Source organism: Sitophilus oryzae, unplaced genomic scaffold (genome assembly GCF_002938485.1).
Source record: "Sitophilus oryzae breed Bouriz unplaced genomic scaffold, Soryzae_2.0 scaffold_1576_pilon_pilon, whole genome shotgun sequence".
Taxonomy (NCBI): domain Eukaryota; kingdom Metazoa; phylum Arthropoda; class Insecta; order Coleoptera; family Curculionidae; genus Sitophilus; species Sitophilus oryzae.
Window position 1 is genome coordinate 9,262,528 of NW_022146254.1, and position 27,131 is coordinate 9,289,658.

Sequence of the window (27,131 nt, forward strand, 5' to 3'; positions counted from 1 at the left end):
TTAAAATGTAGTTTTTATTGATTAAAATTTCGTACTTCTACATGTGTTCATGTACAAATTAAAATTATCCGCCTCCCTAGGCACAGGCCTATACGATTTTTTAGGCACTGAATATTCTTCTTCGTTACCTGGTATCTCATCATAAACCGGATCAAGAACTGTTGTTCCGGTAAAAGATAGTTTTCTTGAATTATTGTACTGTGATAGAGCATCTATGTTAGACGACGCCCTGTAGCTACCTGTGGATGGTGGATGATCGTAGAGATATGTTTTGAATTCTAGAGAAAAGCAAAAACATTTTTAATTAGCTTAACAGCAACGTTTTTTAAGTTTTTTTATAGATATACTATTAATTATTGACAAAATGGTGAAGGTTCCATTAAAAAAGCGACTTCTAATTTTTAACACAGTTTTTAATCTTTCTAGAAGACTTGTGAAATATTTACAACAATTGTGTTATATTAATTTTGTCAATTTTTGACGTTTGATGAAAACAAAAGAGAAAAAAATGTAATATGTTAGAGAAATAAATGAATTAATAAGGTGTTTATGTAATTTTCTTACCTGTTTTACAATCTCTTGAAGGATATGGCAAAATATCTCGAACTTCTATAGATTCTATTGGATTTTTCCAAGAATTTCTGTCTGTCGCAGTTATATATGAAGGATTTTCAAAGCTAGGCGGTTCTGAAATAACATAAAAATCAGATAGAAACTGTTCAAATACAGGTATTGCAAACAATTCCAACAAGACTCCGTGGCGCAACGGTAGCGCGTCTGACTCCAGATCAGAAGGTTGCGTGTTCAAATCACGTCGGGGTCAAAAACTTTTTTATTTTTTTTTAAATCGTATTTTAATATTAGTGTTGTCTAATAAATTCTTTACGCTATATTTAAAGAGATAAATTAAACGAATTAGATCAAAAGCATTCAAAAATTAAATTTTTAGAGTTTGTACATAGAGGGTGTGTCTCATTTCTTTTGTTTTTTGGGTTTTTCTTTTATGAGTAGCCATATAAAGATAAGGTTTTCATATTACTGTGCTACTTTTTTTTGTACTAGCCATCTTAGTTCCTGACATACAGGGTGAATTTGAAATTGTTGCATTTTTTGACTCCCCTCTCGTATCTTGGTTATCTTATAACTTATCGAAAAGGTAAAAATTCTGTCCTATAGAGTTTTTCACGTAGAATTCAATGGTTTAAATACTTTTTCGCTGAGTTTATGCTAAAATTAACTTAAATTATGTTTTTTTATCATAGGTGGCCGGTACTATAGGGTAGTCAAAAGAATCAAATAATTTATTCTAAGTCAAATTTTATTATAGTGTATATTATACCGGGTGCGTCTCAAAAGTGGCTCACCATTGTGGCTCACTATTGTTTTCGGTCTCTTCCTGTTTCACCGGAAATGACCACAACTTTTGATTTTTAAATGACACTCTCGGTATTTTTTTACTTTATTCGATAGAAAATGACACCCTATCGAGTAAAGTAAAAAAATGCTGAGGGTGCCATTAAATCAAAAGTTGCAGTCATTTCCGGTGAAAAAGGAAGTGACTAAAAACAATTGAATACGTCAATCAATCTTAATTTATGTCATATACTAACATACCAAATGTCGTTTTTTTTATCTGAAAAATTAAAAAAGTTAGTGAAGTATAGCACCCGGTATATCTTTAGAAATATCATAAAAAGCAAATAAAATAATAAATAACTTACAGGGTATCCTCCAGATTTCATCTTTTTTCGATAAGTTATAAAGATACGAAAAATGGCGCAATTTTAAATTCACAGTATATCAGAGGCACTACGGGGGCTAGGACAAATTTGTGTGTAGCTTCTTTAGTTTCATAAAAAGGTATCTAATGTGAAAACCGCATTTTTGTCCTCTACTCATAAAGAACTTGTAAAACACACGAAAAAAAGACACCCTGTACAGGGTGGCTCGAAATCGACGCTCATCATTGGGATTTCGGAAACTGTAAGGGATACAGGATCGGTAAAATGGAGATTGTTGCGCAATTTGATGTTCAATAAATTGACGTATTGCATTTTGAAAAATTCCGAATACTTCCGAATATATTTGAAAAAAAAACGGAATTTTCAATTCTGTTTTCTATTGTTTCCTGGCTTTATTTGTTAAGATAAGGTAAAATGAAAAAGACATTTTCATGGCCACTTTTTCTGCTCCTTACTAAGCTCCTAACCTTATTTTTTTTAAATACGGGCCTGAAATTTTTTTTCAATTTAATTAAATCTTTTCATCACTCTTAAAACACTCTATATAGTCACTTTGATATTTGCCAACGTTTCGTACAGAAAATTCCATCACCAGAATATTTTATGCAAAAAATAAAAATAAAATGCAATACGGCATTTTATTGAGCATCAAATTGCGCAACTTTGCCTCCATTCAACCGATCCAGTATCTCTTACGGTTTCCGAAATCCCAATGATGAGCGTCGAATTCGGGCCACCCTGTACATATGCTTCATACCTGGTAGCGGTGTATGAAATATACTGGTTGTATATACAGCCACGGTTGCCACATCTTTCTTCTCTTCATCCTTCCCCATTCTTTTTTTGTTCTTCCTCAAAGCCACAAAAACAATGACAACCACTAAAATAATTCCAGTAGTTATTGAAGCAGCGCACACACTGTATATCAGATTTTTCCCTGTGGGATCCTGCTCAGTGACGTCATGGTGGTCACTGACATCCCCCTGGACAGTATGGTGCTTCCTGACATCGGATCTATCGATTATATTTGCCAGGAACACTGACTTGTACTTCTTTAACTGATCTTCGTCACTAGACAGTGATTTTAGTAGGGTTTCTGACGATTCTGCCTGAACTGATGGTCTAATCGTGCTTGAGACTACAACTTCTTCTGAGTTGAACAGTTCAGATGAATCCAGTTCAATACTTTTACCACCTAATTCTCTGTAATCAATGTCACCTTCATTTCCATTTTCTGTGAACTGAGATTTAGGCGTACTTGTGTGTAATGATTGAGTAGGAGTACTTTCTTTACTGTACGAAAATGAGGTACTTGTAGTAAATAAACTTGACGATGGCTTTGTTATAATTGTATTAAATGAATTATCATCACTGGTTGATTGGGAAAAACTTGTTTTCTGGTGAGGGAATGGTATAGTTTCTGTTGAAATCTCTAAAATATTCTCTTTTTCAGTACTGGTATTTAAAGGAGTTGAAATTTTTGTTAAACTAGTTGTAACCATTGCTTTTTCACTACTAGTACTTTGTGGAGTCGAAATCTGTGTTGATCTTGAAGAGAGAGTTGATTTTTCAGTACTAGTATCGAAAAAAGTCGAAAAACCTATTATTGAGCTTGTTGAAATAGCATCTTTTACAGTATTTGTACTTAGCGAAGTTGAAATCTGTATTGATCTTGATGGAACAGTTACTTCTTCAGTACTAGTTCCTATTGGTATTGAAATATCAGTTACTAAAGTTGAAGAAACCCATCTGGTTTCATTTGAAACACTAGTTGTGGATATGGATTCTTCAGTTTTCAACGTTTGGTTTAAAATACTGTAGCTTTTTTCCATGAAAACGTCCTCTATGTTTTTAGTATCACTTTTGGTCAGTGCTGTAACATAAATATATGTAAACTGCATAAAATGTTTTATTTTGTTTGATTTTATGTTAAAAATGTAATTATTTAAATAATATATATATTAATTAAAACAAATAGTACGTCAAGTGGACCAAAATAAAATGTTCACGCTGTACTTTGAATTCTATATGTTGTTCTAGGATTAGACAAGTTAAAATTTGTACCTACGAGTTTCACAATGCATTCCTTGCCATCCGTGATGGCATTCACAAATGCCGTGCCTGCAAAAACCATTGCCACAGCTTCCGCAAGAGCTCAAACAGAATCCATGGTGTTCTTCAAAGCCATCGCAACAAACTTCAATTGTCCTTGTATTGTTCATCATCTTAAAATGATATTGAATTAGAATTAACTATACAGGGTTGTTCACCACATACGACACGGAGTATTGTAGCTAAACGATTAGATTTTTACAAATGGTAAGTTTTGGGTTCGTTGAAGGATTATTAGAGCTACAATTTAAAAATATTTTTACAAGATACAGAGTGTCCCAACTAAGTAAAAATATTATAGTTGTATTTTTTTAAATGGAACTCCCTGTATATTATTTTATTTTTAGATTCTACCATTAAAATAAAGGTAAATTTGATTAAGGTTCATCATACTTAAACCTTACCGTTTTTGAAATATTTTCAATTTTATGAAATTGCAGTAAAAATTTTAAGGCTTCATTTCTCCAAGGGTATCAAAGTTTTTAATACTAAATATTTACTGAAGATTATTTATTGATCAGATATTGTGTTGCAATAATAAAAAATTTACTACCTTATACAGAGTGTCCAAAAATGTATATTAAATAATTACTAGCTTTAAACGGCAATAGTGCGTTTAATTTAAATGGAACACCCTATATATTTTGCGTGAATCAGATGCACAATGTAATTGTCTATCAAATTGTATTATACAATTTTTTACCTATCTCTTCAAGTTTTCGTAGAAAATGCATTTTCTTATAATTTAGACCTCATTTATCACTATACCCATGGAATATTGACATTTTAGATTATTTTTAAAGATGTAACAAATTTTCCGAGAGTACAGATACTAATATTGTCGATATAGATCGCTTATTTCATAAAAAAAAATTAAAAAAACTGTTTAAATATTTTTGTTAAAAAGGACCAATTAATATGATCCCAGTATTCAGACTACATTAATTGACTGTTTATGTTGATTAATAATAATTGCTCCAAATACTAAAAAACTGAATTTTGTGTGTGTATTAGACAGTGTGGTAAAAAGTAACGCCTTATAAATTTTATTTCATTTTTTGACGAATGCTGATTTATAAAAACAGAGACGTTTATTTTCATAATTTATTATTATATTGATTTCTGAGCCAAATCCACATTTATTTAGAATACTTTATTAATTAAAACAATTTAAAAGTATGTAATTAACTAATTTTTGGTCGGAAATAATGGTGGTATATTTAATTCGTATACCCTTTTATAAAGATTTAAATAGTTATTTTGGTATACCAATAGGCTTGCAATATTTACCACCTGTACATTTTGTGCATATATGTTGCTTAAAAAAAACCTGAAATGTCAATATTCCATGGGTATAGTGATAAATGAGGTCTAAATTATAAGAACATGCGTTTTCTACGAAAAGTTGCAGAGATAGGTAAAAAATGGTATAATAAAATTTGATAGACAATTAATTCGCATATGATTCACGTAAAATATACAGGGTGTTCCATTTAACTTAAACATGTTATTGCCGTTTAAAGCTAGTAATTATTTAATATAAATTTTTGGACACTCTGTATAAGGTAGTAAAATTTTTATTATTGCAACATAATATCTGATCAATAAATAATCTTCAGTAAATATTTAGTATTAAAAACTTTGATACCCTTGGAGAAATGAGGCATTAAAATTTTTACTGCAATTTCTTAAAATTGAAAATATTTCAAAAACGGTAAGGTTTAAGTGTGATAAACCTTAATCAAATTTACCTTTATTGCAATCGTAGAATCCAAAAATAGAATAATATAATATTTCTATGCCCTAATATACAGGGTGTTCTATTTAAAAAAATACAACTATGATATTTTTTACTTATTTGGGACACTCTGTATCTTGTAAAAATATTTTTAAATTGTAGCTCTAATAGTCCTTCAACGAACTCAAAACTTACAATTTGTAAAAATCTAATCGTTTAGCTACAATACTCCGTGTCGTATGTGGTGAACAACCCTGTATTTACCAATTTTTGTCAGTTTTTTTCCTTCATGCTGATAGGGTTAATTCTAAGGTTACTGAGACGGAGTTTTTTTTAGAGCGAATGGTATAACTTTAAAAGTCAATATAATATGTCTATTATAAAGTGATTAGAAAATGATTTCATTAAATACAGAGTTTCCTGTGAAACCTGCCCTGGTAATGAGTAATCTGAATAGTTATTATACACGATTTTTGAGGAATAAATTAATATAGGAAGTGTTTAAAGAAAAATAACAAAAGTAAACGGACAGGTTGGTATAAAAATTTATAATCGGTAGGTTGGTGAACGGCAACCTTGTTCTATAAGGTGTTATAGCCTCCCTATCTCTATATCTTTTCAAGATGACGCTAAAATCGTGGTCTTAGAGAAATATATAAATATTTTTTCGTTCTAACGCTTCTATTAGTTGCTTGTGTCTTACTTTATCAAATGCTTTATTATAGTCAATAAAGCAGGCATATACATTTTATTTGACATCAAGGCATCGCTGCATTAAGACATTGTAGGCAAACAAAGCCTCCCTAGTACCGAAACCATTTCTAAAGCCAAACTGAGTATCTGCTATATCTTCTTCTAATTTTCTGTAAATCCTGCAGTGGATGACTTTGAGAAAGATCTTAAGTGTGTGACACATAAGGCTGATCGTGCGGTGTTCTTCACATTTTTTCTTCACATTTCACAAAAGTTCAACAGAAACTGTTTTATCATCATTTCTTCGCAAAAAAATTAAGATTAATTTAAAAAAATAAAAATATCCCGAATTTATTCTTTTTTTTATTGACATGTATTACTTAAAACTGAATGATATTTTTCTGTTTCTTGACTGATGCCCAGGGCAATTTATATCCTGTTCTGTATAATGAGGAAAAACCTCATTAATTACAAAATCTACCAGTTCCTATATAACTTGAAAAACAAGCTTTTCAAGCCGATTTTTCCTATTATAGACAGGAAAATCTATTTTCCTTTTAACCACTCGTTCCCCAGATAATTTAAACGGATTAACCTTCGATATCGGAGAAAACATAATTAAATAATGAATTTATTGTCGTTCAAACTTGCCCGTAAGTTCCGCTGGACAAATGTCGACCTTATTGCAGTACTGAAAACAATGCGAAACGAGATTATGTAAAGCGGTACTACCCGAAAAAATGGGATTTTCTTAGTCACCGCAAGGCGAGGTAGCTGGACCGTAGCCATTTAATGGCAGTGGCTTTTTTTCAACAGCCCTTTGGGAGATTTTGTTCAATGATATACGTATGAGTACAACCGTAGGTACTTTCTCTCGAGACAGGTAACAAAACATCGAAATGTTATCTGCGACATGGTATATTATGTGATTTTTTTACTATACTCAGATGCAAAAAAAACGCAACGGAAAATTTTTTGGTAAAATTTAAAGTGATATATTTTTGTTATTTTTAGCCCTATTTTCATGAATTTTTTAGCAAGCTGTATATAATTACATACGTTTAATATGTAGTTTGATCTGTCTCTGTGAGAGAACCGTGAAATGGCCAAAAGAATGTCATAAACTAGCCTTGTTTGTCCATTTTGCCATGTTTTTATTATCCTTGTGACTCTCGTGTCTTGTGAGAAATTAAGAGTAAAATTTGCTGTGTTATAGCGATTACATTTAAGATACTGTTTTTTTTAGTCTGTATCTTCGTTATTTTGCTGTAAACCTAAATTTTTACGACAGCAATAGATAGATTATGTATATTACTGTGTTTCTCCTTGGGACAGCCCATATTTTGGGTTGTAATTTTGGTCGTAATTTTGTTATTAAGTGAGTAAAAAGTTACAAGAACTAACTAGGTAGTTAAAAATGACAGAAATTATAAAACTTTACATTCCAAAGTACAAATCCGGTTAATAATGTGCCAACGCCCTAAAAAAAGCGAGACAAAGAAGAAAAAAGTTCAATTTACCGCAAAAATCTGATATAGCTCAAGAGCAAATCACGCTGATTCGACCGTTTTTGCTTAAGTCCGTGAACTGTATTGAAATCTGTTGAAATCCGGGTAGTTGTTAATAATTTATAACAATATACACCTATTTTATTAACCAGAGATGTTAAATATAACATTTTTTACATTCAATTTATAATACGCATGAAATACATATACAGGATGTCTGTCAAACTACTACGTATTTTTAGAATCAGAATAAGTTCATTATTCACAATTCAGGAGCAGACTTTTTAGATGCATTTTGCCCATTTTTTCAAATTTTGGAACACAAAGAAAAACTGCCACACTTTTTGCAAGAAACTTACTGAGAAACTACTAAATTTGAAAAATGGATAAAAATCATAAAAATAGTACACCTACATGTGAAAAATTTAGTTTCGATGATATCTGAAAAAATTTAAAAAAAAATTCTTGACTGTCCTTTAAACGTGAAATTTCTCTTTATTTTTTCCACAGCAACTCTTAAAATTGCCTTATATCTATCAAAAATAGTAGATAAAATAGTACTTTAACCGCAAGGGTAGATTAAATGATACTTTAACAGCGAGGATAGGTTAAAAACTTTATTTCTTCTCGCACGTTTTTTAATTGCTTCCATTTTTGAAAATTTTTGTATTCCTTTTCATAAGTTATTCGGGATTTAAATGGAAGTAGTTTGGATACGGCGTTTGTCGCCTTAGCCTGAATGTTGGTAATTTACTTATTTCGTTTTAAGCCATTTCTGGCTCCAATTCAATCGGCAATCGACACGAAAGAGAATTAAAAAATATTGACTCAAAACTGACAACTAAAGAGACAGCTTTATTTATTTGTCAAATTATATAGAAACCAACGCCAACCCAGCACAATATTTTTTCTACTCGTAATAGATTCCTTTTAAGTAGTATTATTTAAAAAATGGAGAAGTTGTAGTAGGTACAAAAAAAGACTCTTCATCTGGCAATGACAAACAAAGAGCAGTATGTCCACAGCACAAAAGGACATACTTCTGTTGATTGTTTATCTATCGTCAAGGGACATACAGCACATAGAAAGTCTAAGGTTTTTTTTAACACGGCGTTTCTGGCATCAGATTTTAACTCTGTGTATGTAGATTGTAATGCCATCTTTGGTTGAAAATCTTAAAAAGAAGGACAAAATGCATTTAGTAAGTCTGCTCTTCATATTATATTCTCTGTGTAATACAAAATTTTATTAATCTACCTTGACCTCAGAAGCAAAAATTCCTTTTTGTTTACATACCACTGACCACGTTTCGAGCAAAAAATGCCACATTTTGTAACCCGCTCGATACAAAGCATTATTAGAAAACAAACATTGCCTAATAGACTTAGTTATTTCTGTTCTTTTCCTTCCAAATTACGGTTATTAACGTTTGGTGAAGTGAAATTAAGAAAATATTTGTTATTGGATCGAAATAGAAGATTACAAAATATGAAAGCATAAGTATAGGTTCAGTTTTAAATATGATTTTTTCTCGCTAGAATCTTATTTTCATATTAGGTTCAATTTTTAATTAAAGACAGTCTTATATCTAAAATTTCAATTATTTTCAGAGACAAAATGGTTCAAGTCCAAAAGAGTACAAACAAACATTCTTAAAAATGACCACAGTTGTATTTTGAGTTACTTTGGAACTGCTGACTGTACCTTTTCATTTTAACACTAAAGTAGAATCGATTTTGAAGATTTGAGCCTCCAGAAAACTCTTACATGTTTTTGCATCCGGCTCTTGGACTATGTGCAACCTGTGCTGAAGAACTGAGCGTCTCTGGGTGCTCTAAGAGTTACTTCCTGCTTTTTGAATTAACTCAAACAATCAGGTTTTTACTTTTTTTGTGTCAATTATGCAACAAAATGTTTTAAATTCAATCTCGCGCGACATCTGCTGTTTATTCTGATCACATTCGACACTCACGTGGAAGGATAAAAATGCTCAACTAAGAATTTATATCACGTAATTTCTTTTCTTCGGCATTTTGCGTTAGAGAAATTGTTCTTGTTTAAACAAAATACCGGCTTTATCACCCTTGACACTATAACTAGTTTGTTGCGTTTTGTTGCGTACAAGGAAAGTTATATGTTTTATTACTTTTATTTATACGTAATTCTAGATCATATTATAGTGCGTAGTTGTAAAATTTGTCATATAACTGTGTTTTCTGCATCACAAATATGACACTGATGACTAAAGATTACAGACAATCGTTTTTTTATTAGTGCGAAGTTTGATCCGAAAAAACAGGTGTGAAAAAAAAAAATGAAAGTTGTGCCACAGATGGTAAGAAATGGTACCTAATAAGAATAAAAAAAAAACATTATAAGGTACATTAGCCAAACTAACGCCTAAAACTAGGTAATATAAATTATTATAAATCATTAACAAAACAAAATTCGTAATAAATACATAGACATAATCGTGAGAAACAAAATTCCTAACATGGACAAAACTAAAACTTTTTTCTTGCTATTTTTTTGGCAAAGTCTGAAATAAAATCGTCGATGTTTAGACTGTTCGCTATTTCGTGCTCAATAGATATTAAAGATAATCCGCTTAATCGTTCTTGTGTCATACTTGATCTCAGGACATTCTCAATTATTTTGAGTTTAGAAAAACTTCTCTCTCCGGTTGCCACTGAAACCGGCAGCGTTAATAAGATTCTTATGGAGAGTAAATATTTGGAAAGTTTCCAATCAGATCGTGAATTTTTAAATATTTTAGTGTTTGTTTTGGACAACTGAAGTGTTCGGCATTATCTGGTGGTATTAGAGCAAATAGAGCTAATATCTCGTCCCGAAGCTCTAGGCCATTAATATCACGTTTGTCCATTAAATAGAGATGAAGATCCATACAATGCTTTGTTATTTCCTCTCGTTGATAGTCCTGAGAACTGTGAAGTCGTATGAAAACGAAAAATAGTCCGAGTGAGTTTTTACCAGGTCAAACCTTTCCTGGAGAGCCTCATAGATTGTATCCAGGACAACAAAGAAAAAATCGATTTGAAACTTTTCCTGTGGATCCAAAAATTGGCTCATCCACTGATTCATACAAAAACTGTCTAGTTTTTTTTTTCTGGGACAAGCTCTAATGTCATTAGTAAAAACTGCTTCAATTTCCAGCTCTTCTGCCAGCTATGCAGCATCCACTAATATTTCTCTAAAATGGTCGTCAGTCCTTATTTTGACAAAATAGTCGTCGATAGCTTTTAGAGCTTTTGTGGACTCAATGATGTCGAGTTTCTCATTCTGAAGCAGTTTACTAGTTGCATTTTACTGTTGGAAATTTCGTACCGAAAATTGAGTTCTATTGTTAGCTGCTTCTTCCCATTCATTTTGCATGTTAATCCCCTTTAAATTTTCGTGGAAAATGTCCTACAACCTCTACTGGACAAGATAAATTCAAATCTACCAGAGAGAAGAACAGCACTGGTCTCACAGGAACTCCACCGATTAAATATAGATATTGCCGCTCTTAGCGAAACCCGCTTTGCGGATGAAGGTAGTATCACTGAGGAACATTACATCTTCTTTTGAAAGGGTCACCCCGCAATATACAGGAGAATTCATGACGTAGGCATTGCAATCAAAAACAAAATCGCCACCAAATTAACAGAAGTACCTATTGGTGTCTCCGAACGTCTTATGACCCTAAGGTACCCTATATCAGACAAAATTTACGTCAACATCATGAGTGTCTATGCTCCCACCCTAGACGCTAAAATTGAGGATAAGGATAAATTTTACCAAGCTCTACAAAATGTTCTCCAACGAATTCCAAAGCACGAACGAATCATCTTGCTAGGTGACTTTAAAGCCCATGTCGGCAAACAACAGGAAATATGGCCTGACGTATTGGGAAAACATGGAATAGGAAACGTAAATAGCAATGGTGAACGCTTATTAACAACATGCTCAGAATATAATCTTTGCATCACAAATACGTGGTTCATGTTGAAGGACAAGTTTAAAGGTACCTGGAAACATCCCAGATCAGGCCACTGGCATCAATTGGACCACGTAATCGTTCGAAGGCCACAAAAGCCAGAATAGACGCCGAAGTCTTTATGGTAGCGTAACATTTTGAAAAAAAAATTGTTATTGACTTACGATTATTTTTGATTCATTGACTGGCCTCACTCGGTACTCTGAGCATCTTGGTGGTACGTTCAGGCACCACTTGTATGTCCTTACCGTTTTGTTTTTCAGCTCCCACGTTTCCACTGGTGTTAGCTCACTGAAACCATAATAAAAAAAACGCTTTATTTAAACACTTCTATCACATTCTTTGACTTGTGCAGCTTTTCTCATATGGCATGCATTCAATATTAATATTATTCACATTTTTTTACATAAATTGGTATTGATTTGTCTGAGCTACTGGATATATAATTTCTGTTACAATGTTTCTTTTATACGTATTTCATTGTTCTGATGTCGATAAAATATTCTTGTTGATTTTTAAGGAAAGAAATAACGAAAGTTATGATTAAAAAGTTAACAACAGGATTTAATGGAACCAAAGGTCTGAAACAAGGGTGCTGTATTTCACCAACACTGTTCAAGATATATCTCGAACAAGTTCTCAAAGGTTGGAAGCAAAAATGTAGAAATATGGGAGTACCCATAGGGGATAACATGCTCTACACACTTTGCTTCACGGACGATCAGGTGATCATAGCACAAGATTACGATGACATAAATTATATGACACGTAAGCTTATAAAAGAATATCAGAAATGGGGACTCGAGATCAATACTAACAAAACAGAATATATGTGTATCGGAGGAGAACAACAAGATCTAATACTAGAAGAAGGGAAGAAAATTAAGTGCTGTACAAAATACAAATATTTGGGTATGCAAATCACAAATGATGGACTGTTGGATACAGCAATTAAAGAACGAAACCAACTTGGAAGGAATGCTATCACGGTAAAGAATGGGATACTGTGGGACAGAAGCATAAACAGCAAGAACAAAACTCTAATATACAATACCATCATAAAGAGTATAACCACGTACAGCTGTGAAGTCTGGCCAATTAAGGAAACAACAAAACGAATGCTGGAAGCTACAGAGATGGATTTTTGGAGAAGGTCAGCAGGCAAATCAAGACTCGAACGAATAACTAATGAACGCATAAGAGAGATTATGGAAGTTAAACATACGATAGTGGACGACATAAAGAACAGTCAACTCATATGGTACGGGCATGTCCAAAGAATGGCAGAAATAAGAATCCCAAAGCAAATTATAAACTGGAAACCTGCAGGAAGAAGAAAACCGGGTAGACCGAGAAGAAGTTGGCAGGAAGGGATTGACACGTTTATGGAGGAAAGATCTCTCGGAGACGGTGCATGGAGAGACAGACAGGCATGGAGAGATGGCATCGGAAGACGTAGAACGTTTTAAACCGATTAATATATATATATATATATATATATATATATATATATATATATATATATATATATATATATATATATATATATATATATATATATATATATATATATATATATATATAAATTAATTTTTTATTTATATATATATATATATATATATAATATATTAATTTATTATTTTATTGATTATTAATTAAAATAATATAATATTTTATCGGCTCCTTTGATCAAAATGTTTGTATAATTAAATTTATAAGTTTCCATAAAAAAGAACATTTAAAGTAAGTTTCTGTTAAAGTAATTACTTAATTTTCATGAATTATTGGGTTAGTTTTGTCCAGAAGTACAGGTATATCAATCAACCTGTCCGGTATACATAATACTACAGAAATTAAGAAAAAAAAATCTATATCACTGCACATAATAGTTCGACATTGCAGCTAGCAGACCTTGGTATTTCCTAACATGTTGTCTTGTCCACCCAATTGCATATTTATTTGCTGTGGTATATTATTCATTATCAAAGTTGTTGCTTTTCGTATGTTTTCCTTTTTTTCTTACATTATTATTAGAGAAGTAAATTATACTACTATTTGTGGAAGTAAATGAATAAAATGTAGGTCATTTAATTGTAAATTTGTGATAGTACAGTTCATACCAAATACACTTTTAGTCACGTCATTAAGCTTGACCGGCACAGAGTTGCCCAATTTTACATATTTTCTTTTAATCAAAACATTTTAGGAAATAAAAATAAATTAATCTATACTAATATATAAAATCCTTTAGTGACTCACTGATTAATCACGATCCTGCTCAAACCACTCAACGTAAGAAGATCAATTTTGGCATACAGGTTGATTCTAGGGTGTAGAGGTTCGATAAGAAGGGATTTTTCGAAATTCCAGTTCCAAGGAGGTGAAACCACCCCTCAAATATTACAATATTTTCTATTTAAAAAACGGTCAAGTTTCCGAAAAAACGCTTAAACACGTATATTTTATTTTGTTTTTTTACATATTTTGTTATTTTAATATTTTTTAAAAATGTATACAGGGTGTTTCGAAAAATCTGGTCATTGAGTAATCACGATTCTGCTTAAACTGCTTGACGTTTGAAGCTGATTGACTGTGGGGTGTAGATTTTCGATAAGGAGGGGTTTCTCGAATCTCAAATTCCAAGAGGGTGAAAACGCCCCTCAAATATTACAATATTTGTTATTTAAAAAACGGTTAGTCTTTCGGGAAAACGCTTGGACAAGCATAATTTATTTGGTTTTTTTTACATATTTTGAAATTTTTTAAAAAATCATACAGGGTGTTCCAAAAAGTTGAGTAATTTCTTAACCACGATTCTGCTTAAACTGCTTGACGTAAAAAGCTTATTTCTGGCAACCGGATTTTTCGAAAGTCAAATTCCAACGAAATGAAACTACCCCTCAAATATTACCAAGTTATATAATAATATCGCCATATTGTTTTTTCTCATGCTGACATAAATGTGAGAAAATTTTATCCAGTTTGTATGTTAATGGAGATTCTTGCTTTGCTTTATCATCACCATTACAAATGATTAATTTGTACACGCTAGTGGTTGAATAAGCTAAATAAAAAATATAAAGTATAATTTCACAGAATTGTTTTTATGCGATGGTCAGTTTTTTCAATTATTGAGACAGTATCGTCTGCAAAATCTGGGCATATTTTTAAAGGAATTCCATGCTCTACACGTACTTATAAGGTACGCGTGCTGCAGTACCACTTTGAAAGTAAAAGTACGGCACTAAGCTCATTCTTATTAGGTGAAAGAGCATCATAAACTTTGTACGGATCGGCTGTACCGAACGACGAGATTGGAATTCTAGAGAACGCATTTTTTTTTAAATTTTTGAGGTATCTACATTTATTTACTTATTTTGTACTTCCTTATTACGGTAGATTTTTGAGAATTTTGCTCCGTATAGAAGATATAGAATCAGGGTGCAATGATATCTCTGTCATTAGAAAATCGTTGGAAAACTCTATATGTAGTACCTTTTAGACACACATATACTAAAGACCAAACTGTGTCGAAACGATTTGATACATTTTATCGCGATTGCGACCAAGGATCGTGTTTGTGTCTCATTGTTCGGGCTATTCGAGAAAATCACCGGTTAGCTATCGAAACGTTTCGTTTTTTATCGTTGTCCCATCATCAGATTGACGTTAGATCTATTTGGCAACGTATAGCCTAATTGTACGCGTAAATCGCAGATCGAAAATCATGCCGAATTAATTACAGAGCTCTGTGGCGTGTAATTTTTGTGTTTTTTTTTTATTTTTGCTGTTCCCTTTAATTGAAATATTATGCTCTAAGCAAATTTCTGTTGCGAAATTGATACGATCGGAGTCTTTGATGTGAGATTTGTAACAGATACTCTTATTAGATTTCGTAGAGGTAATTGAGTTTAGATTGTACGATACCGTATATTTCAGGGTATCGATATTTTCAGAGTTGATATATACATGATATTTTTACTGCTATACATTGTACACATTGATATACCAGGGTAGTCTAAAAATTTTCCATTTTTACGATGTGCGTACAGAAATATTCGTACAAAAAACTCATCAATCATCAAATCATATTTAATTTTCTGTAAAATTTTCTAATCTGTAATAATTTTCTAATAAACTGTAAAATTTAAATATTCGAAATTTTTAAATGTATTGCCAACCAGATGAGCTAAAATTGGAATAACCAACTCTTTCAATTATTGTTGCTTGATCTATACCGGGTGCGTCTCAAAAGTGGCTCACCCCTATAACTTTTTTATTTTTTTCAGTTAAAAATACGAGATTTCGTATGTTAGTATATGACATAAATTAGGATTGATTGACGTATTCAATTGTTTTAGGTCACTTCCTGTTTCACCGGAAATGACTACAACTTTTTATTCGATAGAAAATGACATTTTGAATAGAATGACACATCATATGTCAACTTTTGACACTTTCGCATATGATTTATTTGAAATTGTAACTTGCGGTTCGTAACGAAAATTTGACTCGAAATACCAAGTGTGGGGTATCAAACTATTCGTACAATAATGATTTTTCCAAATATGCTAATGAGCCACTCTCATTCCTTTGAGATATGATTAAAAATACGATTTGAGCATTTTCTAACTGGCCACAAGACACTAAAAACATTAAACGATCAAATCTATTTTTCCAAGGCTCCTTGATTAAGAATTACTGTTTTTACTATAGGTACTCTAGATTGAATTTTAAAATACGATGTTTTATTAATCGAGAATGTCAAGAGTTGACATATGATATGTCATTCTATTCAGAATGTCATTTTCAATCGAATAAAGTAAAAAAATACCGAGGATGCCATTTAAAAATCAAAAGTTGTAGTCATTTCCGGTGAAACAAGAAGTGACCAAAACAACTGAATACGTCAATCAATTCTAATTTATGTCATATACTAACATACCAAATCTCGTTTTTTTATCTGAAGAAATAAAAAAGTTATAGGGGGTGAGCCACTTTATTATTTATTTATACCATCCTGGACACTTCATCTGCGTGGTCTGTATTTTAAATTTTAATGCATGCGACAGAAATAAATATAAAAACCGGTTGACAGACAAAGAGACAAATTCAAAAGCGGCATACAGTGTTGTCAGTTTTTAAGTTTCGTAGGAAATGTGTGCTGAAAAAAATAATCTATTTTAAAAACTTTCATTTATACTACTGAAATGAAGACAAGAATATATCTAAGCTAAATATAGTCTATTACAGATGTAGTAAAATGCCGTAACTAATTATGAAAATTAAAGTTCCAATCCTATATGCAACATTTTTCGTACAAGTGCGGTTTGAAATTTTGATGCAAAATCCAGCAATACTGCATAGAAGAAATGCTTGAACCCAACTTTTATTTGTTTTTAATACGTTTGATTTTTCATAAAGCTCTCTACATCAATGTTTTACACGTTAAAATCCAGACCACGCGTTTACAATGACCAGATCGGTATGTAATTTAAATTATGTATATAATCGGTGTAATGTTAAAATTTACTAATATTTACCAATATGATTTATTGATTAGGGAGTATTCTACGTTAACGTATTTCGCTATTTATAACAACCATTCGTAACTATTTAACAAAACAATTAATTTTCTTGTATAATTAATGTTGCTAATTAGTTACAAACGTTCTAATTAAATTTGATATTACAAATTGGCTTAAATTAGAAATTTGGTGGAAAAGAATGAAATAATAATCGTAACGAGTACGCATTATGTGGTACCGTTTTCGCAATTTTCGCTAAAGATTGTCGCGTGTGAATATAGACACGGTACGCCAGTTTTTTCCATGTCGTTTTCACGTTCTTACCCAATTTATACCGAAGATACTTTTTTCCTGGTCGCCGCGACTGACGACTGGTACAGGAATTTCCAGCAAAATATGTAGGTATTTATACGAACAAACATTGCTTAATATAAATTTTGAAACCACCAGTGTAATATATATTGAGTGCAATTTATTATTTATCACCGAAAAAAAAAAATGAATTGGTATAAACTTTGCTAGGAACTAAATCTGGCAAATACGGAGAATGAAATTTATAAATGACACCATCATGGGTGTAAGAGGGCGTATTGTCTTGGTTAATTGATTATCTATCTTTTGTTTGTCAATTATTGATGCGTAGTATTCTCCAGGCCAGTAATGTTTTATTTTTCTTTCTGAAGTTAATCAATAAGTCCATAGGTATAGGAACTTTGAGGTTCTTACACCGCATATTTCAGAACCTCGAAATTAGTGGTTTCAATTAGCATAGAAGTATGCTCTTTTAGTTTCAATGTAAACATATAGAACATCAAAATTAGTAGTAGTAATTTTCAGTTAGTAGAAAAACTTAAACTTTTAACTTTTTCCACTAATTATACTTATATGTACATTCTTATTACACATACATTCAGCAATTATGCAAAATTTCTAACTTAAAACATTTTTTTGAATAAATGTGTAAAATCTTCAAATTTGTTAAAAATAGTCATAACTTTATTATAGATAATTTACTGAATAGTGCGGGGGTGTTTTTCCAGAATATATATTTTATATGAATTTCCGTTTTAAATTGACTATTACAAATTAAACTGCATAATTTCATACTTATTCCAAAACTTAATGAACTTCATATTTTTATTCTATATGAATTATGACCTTGCGATTTGTCCAGTTCTTTAATACCAATATGTATTCAATAACAATAATTTCCAGAGCCTTATTATTATAGTGCAACAGAAAAAAATAAATTTTAATCTTGAGTTTTAAAAAATGCTTAAATATGCATAAAGTATTTTTATATCTGTTATTGAGGTTAAAGGTTCCTTAAAAGAAATATAAAAAGATTTGCTGCCACTAGGTGCCCCTTTGGAAAATATACAGGGTGGCGCATTAGTGCGAGAAAGTTCATTATCGTCGTTGTTGACAAAAATATGAAAAAAAGATCTGTACAAATGTTGTATGGTTTAAAATGGTGCATATCCTAAAATATTTTGTTGTATACAGGGTGTCCCATAAAAGTTATGATAATGCTTAATGTTTTATTAAATTGCACCCCCAATTTCTCTGTACAGGGTGGGTCAAATTCGACGCTTTTAAATGGAAACACCCTTTTCTATAGGAGATAGACAAAAACTAATATCGGTGTCTGGAGCTCAATTTTTGTCAAAAACATGATGGTGAAAACCGCATATCGATATCTGTTACCGTTTCGGAGTTACGGGGTGTTTTTCAAAAATATGCATTTTTAATAAATCGCTGTAACTTTTTGCTATGGAAAATTTTGTATTTTTATGAAAACATTTCCAAAGTACCTTTTTACGTAGAATTTAATGGTTTAAGTATAATTTTTTTAAAATTAATGATTTAAGAATTATTAACAGAAAATTTGATTTTTTATATGGGACACCCTGTATATTTTAAGTTTATTGAAAATAATTTAAAATTACCTTTACAAAAATATAACACACTTGATATTTTGCTCGATTCCTCTTCGAGATATAAAGTATATAAAAATTTGCCCGCTTTAAATGAGTAGGCTTTGAAAGGCACCGGCTATAATGCAAAAAATTCAAGCTGTGAGCATCAATTAAAACGAAAATAATATTTGTTATGAGAGATGCAGAATTTTATAACAATTTAAAATATATTTAACCAACATCAACACATTTAAACTATATCTAATAACAATAAATATAAATAGCAAACCAAGTCATGAGATTTTGCTACAGGTGTTCGACATATCGACCGTCTTCTGTTATGGACAGACGGGGCAGTTTTTGAACATTTCTCGCGGAATTCATAAACTCAGTAGGGGTGAAAGATACCCTCTCATAACTGCTAAGTATTTCTAATTCTTGTCTAGATTATACGGAATAAGGAACCTTTATTCTTCCGCAAATATATCCATAGGATTAGGTCCATGGGCACTAAGTCAGGCGGCCTCGACGGCCAACGGCTGAGTCTTGGTTAGTTATTCAATTATTCTTGAAATAAGCTGCAAAAATTTGCTGATAGCTTCAGCGTTCAGAGGCGGTGCGTCGTCTTGCTGAAAAATATGTTTTCGAGTTCCATTAAGGGCATATCATCAATGGGGTCCAAAGCCTACTAGTTAAAAGTGGCGAACTTTTAAAAATTCTGTATTTCGAAGGGGATTATAACAAAATATCAAGTGTGCTATATTTTTGGAAAAGTAATTTTAAATTCTTTACAGTTAATTAAAAATATAGAGGGTGTCCCAAATAAAAAATCAATTTTTCTGTTGATAACTCTTAAATTATCAATTTTAATAAAACTATACTTAAACCATTAAATTCTACGTAAAAAGGTGCTTTGGAAATGTTTTCATAGAAATACAAAATTTTCCATAGCAAAAAAGTTACAGCGATTTGTTAAAAATGCACATTTTTGAAAAACACCCCGTAACTTCGAAACGGTAAAAGATATTGATGTCCGGTTTTCACCATCATGTTTTGATGAAAATTAAGGTCCAGACACCAATATTGGTTTTCGTCTATCTCCTATAGAAAAGGGTGTTTCCATTTAAAAGCGTCGAATTTGATCCACCCTGTACATAATTGGATATAGCATAATATTTTGCGGGTCCCAAATAGTTGTCCCAAAATGGTTGAGTAAGCTCAAAAATGATGATTCCTTTTCTAAATTGAACACTATTGTATTGAAAAATAATAATTTTTATTGCCCCAACACTATTTCATTCATTTTTAATCGCTCCGGAGTACCCTACATCCAAAGCTATTACGTCATTATGCATTAACAAAATAAACGTTTTTTACCTGAAATTAAAGAAAACGTTTCTGATATATCACGATAGTTCTGTACACGAGCCAAACTGCAGAAAAAATCACCTATTGTTTTGTGCAATACTCTCTGAGCGTTTTGTTGCCGGAGAACAAGATTGCATTTGTTTATGTTCGCTGTTATTTATTGGAACAAAGCCAGCATTTACCAGAAGATGTAGGTTTGAAATCTACTTAGGTATCTGAATACCTGACATATCTATGTACGTCAGCAGTTGTAACTACATAGTTTAGAGTAGGTTTACGGATGCACTTATTCTTATATTAGCATAAATAAAAAATGTCTAGCAAATAAAATATATACAGGGTGGCGCTTCTCATACGCAGCGGAGGCTCCAAGTTGAACGACAGTTTGATAGCTGACGTTACTTCAACATAGCCGTCTAATTAGTCCAACTTTAACAACTAGTTATCATTTTGTGTCAGTAAAAACAAAAAAATTCTCAGAAATTCGCCGAAAATGCAACCTTATCCTTCATCAGAGAGAATTGATATGATTCTATTAGTTGGTGAATGCATTGTGCATTCACCAATTAATAGAATACTGAAATGCTCCTGATTTTATCTATATAGTCTGGATTTTTTTATGAGGATATGTTAAAGACAGTGTTTACAAAACTTGACCAACTAGTGTAGACAACATGGGAGAAATTATTGTAGCTGCTTTTCGAACTCCACATATGCATTTTAAAATGAAAAGTTACTTTAACAGGAAAGGAAGCATTTTGAGCATTTGGTTTCATCTAGCTAATTTTTGTCGCATAATTATAGGTTTATTATTCTGTAATAATTAAAATATGTTTTAAACGTGTATCTTTTTATTACCCTTGAGTATTTTACTCTACAATCTTTAATTTTTGTTAAATTAACAAAAAGTGTATCATACAGCCACCTAGATTTTTTTCAAATAACAAAGATTTACTGACGCAAAATCATAAAAATTAAATTATCTAGGAAAATCTTTATCTGAGGGGTAGGCAACCTTAATAATATTTTGAAGATATAACACCGGAAAAATATACTGAGTGTTCCATTTAAAATAAAAAAGTAACTTGCTTTTAAAAATGACTAATGTTCCATATTAATTTTGTCTCACCCTGTATAACTTTTCGGGTCAAATTTCAATTTGGTTTAACATACAATGGTTACTGTAATTAAATCTCAGGCTATACAAGGTCAACTAAAAGTTAGGTAGCCGTTATCGAAATTTAAAATTTACTCTTCATTTTCACAAAATGTGAAATATGTCAAAATCCTTAGATTTTAGGTATATGCTTCTTTAATAAAACTCACCTTTATTTTTTTCCTAGAATCCGAAAATCAATTAATATATAGGGTGTTCCATTAGAAAAAACAAAACTTTGATGCGTAACTTTTTTGCGGGATACCCTGTATAATTCTATATATTTTAAAAAAATGCTTCCAGTTAACCTACATAGGCGCCACCCTGTATACTCAAACAATTTAATTGAAAAGACTATTTACACGATCGACACAAAACTGCTACCATTCCTAATAAGGAATAAATTTAAAATTTTCAAAAAATGCATGTATTATTACAACTACGCACTGACCACAAGAATGTGGACAGAAAGTACTTAAAGAACCATATTACATCATAAAATACTAATCAGTGTTTGTAGTATTTCGTACTATATTCAATTTTGTGTACGTTTTAACTGAATTAAAAGCAACATGCTTATTACTTTGTGCATGTTGTGATTGCAAAAGTAGTTATCTACACCCAAGGCTGTGTTATATTAGTTGACTAATATTAATTTATACCTCGGTCATGTTAACAAAAAAAAATAATAATATTGTAATAACACTTCTCAAAAAAACTGTGTTTATGATCTGAAGTACATTAAAAATTGCTCAATATAGCCTCAGTAGCAAATACTAATTCTAGGGTATGCATATGCATATCGTAGTGTAATAGCTATATTTATGTTTTATATTAAAGTTGTACAGGGTGAAGATTTAATCGATATCTGATTTAAAATTGTTCTTATGCAGTAATTGAGTTTCGCAGAGATTCAGAGTATTATGGCTTTAAGTCTTGCAGTGCGATTCTGTAAAAATATTTTCTTTCCAGTGACTCAGCAATCGGCTTAAAATATGGTAAGTTAGGCAAGAAATTTCTTGCTACGGAGCTTATAGAACCCCACTGCTGCATGTCTTCAAATATTAAATGAATTTTGATGATTAGGAAAATTCAGAAAGCTAGCTACTAAGAAATTTGTTTCCATAGATTTTTAGACCATTGAATTTTTATGTTAATGCATAAGTATATTTTTTTTACAAAAGTATAAAAGTTTTTACAATAGTACAGGGTGGCGCCTCTCATACGCCGCGGAAGCTCCAAGGAGAACGGTAGTTTATATCGAAATAAAATTTTGACAGCATATGTAGGTTAACTGAAAGCATTTTATAAAAGTATATAGAGTTATACAGGGTGTCCCCAAAAAAAGTTACACATCAAAGTTGTGTTTTTTCTAATGGAACACCCTATATATTAATTGATTTTCTGATTCTAGGAAAAAAATAAAGGTGAGTTTTATTAAAGAAGCATATACCCAAAATCTAAGAATTTTGAGATATTTCATATTTTGTGAAAACGAAAAGTAAATTTTAAATTTCGATAACATCTACCTGAATTTTAGTTGACTATGTATAGCCTGATATTTAATTACAGTAAACATTGTATGTTAAACCAAATTGAAATTTGACCCGAAATGTTATACAGGGTGAGACAAAATTAATATGGAACATTAGTCACTTTTAAAAGCAAGTTACTCCTTTATTTTAAATAGAACACCCAGTATATTTTTCCGGCGTTCAATGGAGAATTTATATATCTTCAAAATATTATTAAGGTTGCCTACCCCTTAGACAAAGATTGTCCTAGATATTTTAATTTTTATGATTTTGCGTCAGTGGATCTTTATTATTTGAAAAAATCTACGGGGCTGTGTGATATACCTTTTGTTAATTTAAGAAAAATTAACGATTGTAGTGTAAAATATTCAACGGTAATAAAAAGAAACAACATATTTTAATTATTACAGAATTAAAACTAGATATAAAACTATAATTATGTGACAAAAATTAGCTAAAATGAAATCAATCAAATACTCAAAATGCTTCCTTTCCTGTTAACTGCATAAAACGATTGTCTTTTCAAGAGGATCTTTTCATTTTAAAAAGCGTATGTGGAGTTCTACCTCGAAAAGCAGTTACAGTAATTTCTCTCACGTTGTCGACAATAGTTGGTCGCGTTTTGTAAACACTGTCTTTAACATATCCCCATAAAAAACAGACTAGATAAAATCAGGAGCATTTAAGTATTCTATTAATTGGTGAATGCACACTGCATTCAACAACTAATAGAATCATGTCAATTCTCTCTGATGAGGATAAGTTTGCATTTTCAGCAAATTTCTGAGAATTTTTTTTGTTTTAACTGACACAAAATGATAACTAGTTGTTAAAGTTGGACTAATAATTAGACAGCTATGTTGAAGCAACGTCAGACATATCACAGCCACCTAGATTTTATCAAATAATAAGGATTTACTCAGATCAAATCATGTAAATGAAAATATCTAGGAAAATATTTGTTTGAGGGGTAGGCAACCTTAATAGTATTTTGAAGAGACATGAATTCTCCATTGAATATCGGAATAATATACTGAGTGTTCCATTTAAAATAAAAGAGTAACATGCTTTTAAAGGTGACCAATGTGCAATAATAATTTTGTCTCACCCTGTATAACTTTTTAGATCAAGTTTTAATTTGATTTAAAGTACAATGGTTAATTTAACTACATATTAGGCTATACCGGGTAAATTCCAATTTAGGTAGCTTTTATTGTAATTTAAAAATTTTTCTTCATTTTTAGAAAATGTTAAATATGTCAAAAACCTTACATTTTAGTCATATACTTCTCTGGTAAAACTCACCTTTATTTATCTCCCAGAATCCGAAAATCAATTAATATATAGGGTGTTCCATTACAAAAAATACAACTTTGATCTGTAACTTTTTTTGGGGACACCCTGTAAAACTCTATATTTTTAAAAAGTGCTCTGAATTAACCTACATATGCTCACAAAATTTCATTTCAATACAAACTGTCGTTTTCCTTGGAGCCTCCGTGGCGAATGAGAGGCGCCACCCTGTATATTATTTTATTAAAAATAAAAAATAATACTACTAGATAAAATACATTTTGTATGTAATTATATATCGAGAAACTATGGTTACGCTCGTTGAATTTGACACTTTTTGTCAGTTTAATAATATATCTTCGTACTTTTGTGCTTAGGCGTAAAAGTGCTTTACTTTTATGCCTAGGCGTTAAAATGACTTTTTTACAGGGTGCAGTGATTTAAATCAAGATATAAAGTGTTATTTAATAATAAAAGGTTGCTAAAGTAAAATTAACATAATTTTAATGGACTTACCTGATTTCTTTCTGACAAATATGCTCTCCCAATAATTTTTTCCATGCTGACACATTGGTAACAACATACAAGAAAAACGAAAACACAAGAACACTAACCTGGAACACAAAACAACACTTTTTTAAATTCCAAGAAAGAAAATTATCACTCAATAGCAATATTTACATATATTTTATTTTCTACTAAATTTATTTATTTATTTAACATTACAATTCATGTATACAGGGTGTCCGGCAATAGTGCGTCGGGAATCTGTAGCTCCTAGAATAAAAAACTTGGGAATATTGTTTAAGTGTAAACCTAAAGTATGTACGAGCATGTATTTCAAAAAAAATATTTTAACTTCTATAGAGTGACTCAAAAAAGTGTGAATGGATTGGGACTATTTTTTTAAATGGAACCCCCTGTATATTATTTCTTTTTTGGCTTCCTTTCAGATCACTTTACATAGTCCTAAGATATGAGTAAATATATTTCGACAGTTTCAGAGATATTATTAAATAAATAAAAAATATATTTTCAGGCTTTGTTAAGAAAAATATTAAAAATACAAGAATTATCCTGAAATCAAAATTATATTTGGTATTTACGGTATTACTTTGCTATAAATATCGTAATCTTATATCATACAGGGTGTTCAAAATTCTACGTCAAACTTTCTAAAATATAAAATAATGTTTCTTCGTTTATTTAAATGGAACACCCTGTATATTATTCTTTCAATAGATGGAGAATTAAAAAATGAACATTTTTGGTATTCAGAGTATTTCAAAATTTTTAACGGTTTCGAAGATATTCGCGGTTTTATATTTCATATGGCATTTTCCATAGTAAATTTTTATCAAAGCCACTCAATAATTTTTTTCTCTCGTATTTTACCGTTGAAAGAGCCATACGAAGCCATACCGCAAATATCTGCAAAACCCTTAAAAATTTTGAAATACTCTTAATACAAAAAATATTCTTTTTTTTGTTGTATTTGTAATATTAATATCTCTGAAACTATCTAAATCTATTTGCTCATGTCTTAGGATTATGTAAAGGAAGCCAAACATGCAATAATATACAGGATGTTCCGTTTAAAAAAAATCACCCCGATCCACTCACAGTATTTTGAGCCACCCTGTAGAAATTAAAATATTTTCCTGAAATACATCCTAGTACATACTTTACGTTTGCACGGTATTTAAACAAACAAAATTCCCGAGTTTTTTTATTTTAGGAGCTACACACAGATGTAGATGACTGTATATATTTTTTTAATTATAATTTTTTGTCCATTTTCGTTTGATTTACCTTTCCAGTCATTCTTCTTTAATATCCATAGATATACGATCACTTTTTAACTAAACTACTAACAAAATAACTAAGCGTACACTAAAGCCACTACCAATGGGAAAAATGTCTTGAAAAAAATACTGCAGGACAAAACAATCTTATCTTTTGCATCTGACTCAGCTAATCCAAGCTAATCTATGAGAAAAAGCCTTGCTCGCAACTCTTGAATGAACAGAGACCCGCTGTGTTTGTTTTAATGATATTATTAGGCATATATTTCATCTCTCTTACTGTATGCCGATTGGTGTAATGTGTATGCGTGAGCCTCTATCATCTGTCATCTGTTTAATCCATTTTAATAAAATAATTGCAGAGAGGAGATGTTTGTTAGTGTCCGGCGACCAATTGAGCTTGAGTTGCCGATTGTTGTTGGTTCAGAGTGGTAATTTCATTATTATGCCAGGAGTTATTAAGGGACAATTACGCTGTACTGCTCGGGTCGCTGGTCAACTGTACTGTATCCTTTTCTGAAGCCTGCTTGTTCTTTTGCTTGGTATCCGTCAGATTTTGTTGTTAGTCTATCGGTTAATATTTTCGTGAAGGGCTTATAAATTACGTTAAGGAGTGTTAGAGGAAGATAGTTTTTTAGATCTGCCCTATCACCTTTTTTATGTAGGATGATGGTTATAGATTCCTTCCGGTCGTTTGGGATTATTTTTTCTATTAGGATTTTATTCAGGAGAATATA

The 27,131-nt window shown here is 31.2% G+C and overlaps 1 protein-coding gene and 1 non-coding gene across 3 annotated transcripts; one reads left to right on the forward strand and one right to left on the reverse strand.

Annotated features, from left to right (window-relative positions):
* On the reverse strand, positions 1-26,751 carry LOC115879438 (uncharacterized threonine-rich GPI-anchored glycoprotein PJ4664.02-like). 2 transcript variants are annotated; one of them, XM_030896272.1, is made up of 7 exons: positions 26,402-26,751; positions 25,106-25,203; positions 11,955-12,081; positions 3,811-3,967; positions 2,500-3,615; positions 565-687; positions 1-278 (listed from the first exon to the last, which is right to left on the reverse strand). In XM_030896272.1, the coding sequence occupies exons 1-7, from the start codon at positions 26,411-26,413 to the stop codon at positions 22-24; spliced, it is 1,890 nt and encodes a 629-aa protein (XP_030752132.1). In that variant the 5' UTR covers positions 26,414-26,751; the 3' UTR covers positions 1-21. The 2 variants fall into 2 exon arrangements, with proteins under 2 accessions (XP_030752132.1, XP_030752133.1); XM_030896273.1 differs by lacking the exons at positions 25,106-25,203; positions 26,402-26,751 and having other exon boundaries at positions 3,807-3,967; positions 11,955-12,078.
* Trnaw-cca lies at positions 752-823 on the forward strand. The gene has a single exon. It is a non-coding gene; the product is annotated as a tRNA-Trp (tRNA).
* Positions 26,752-27,131: the final 380 nt, after the last annotated feature.

Excerpts from the sequence above, each read along its gene's own strand:
- LOC115879438 (XM_030896272.1), bottom strand. Across the intron at positions 12,082-25,105 it reads ATTTGTCAGAAAGAAATCAG|TGAGCTAACACCAGTGGAAA; the intron begins GTAAGTCCATTA and ends TTATGGTTTCAG. Across the intron at positions 3,616-3,810 it reads AGGAATGCATTGTGAAACTC|CACTGACCAAAAGTGATACT; the intron begins GTAGGTACAAAT and ends TTTATGTTACAG.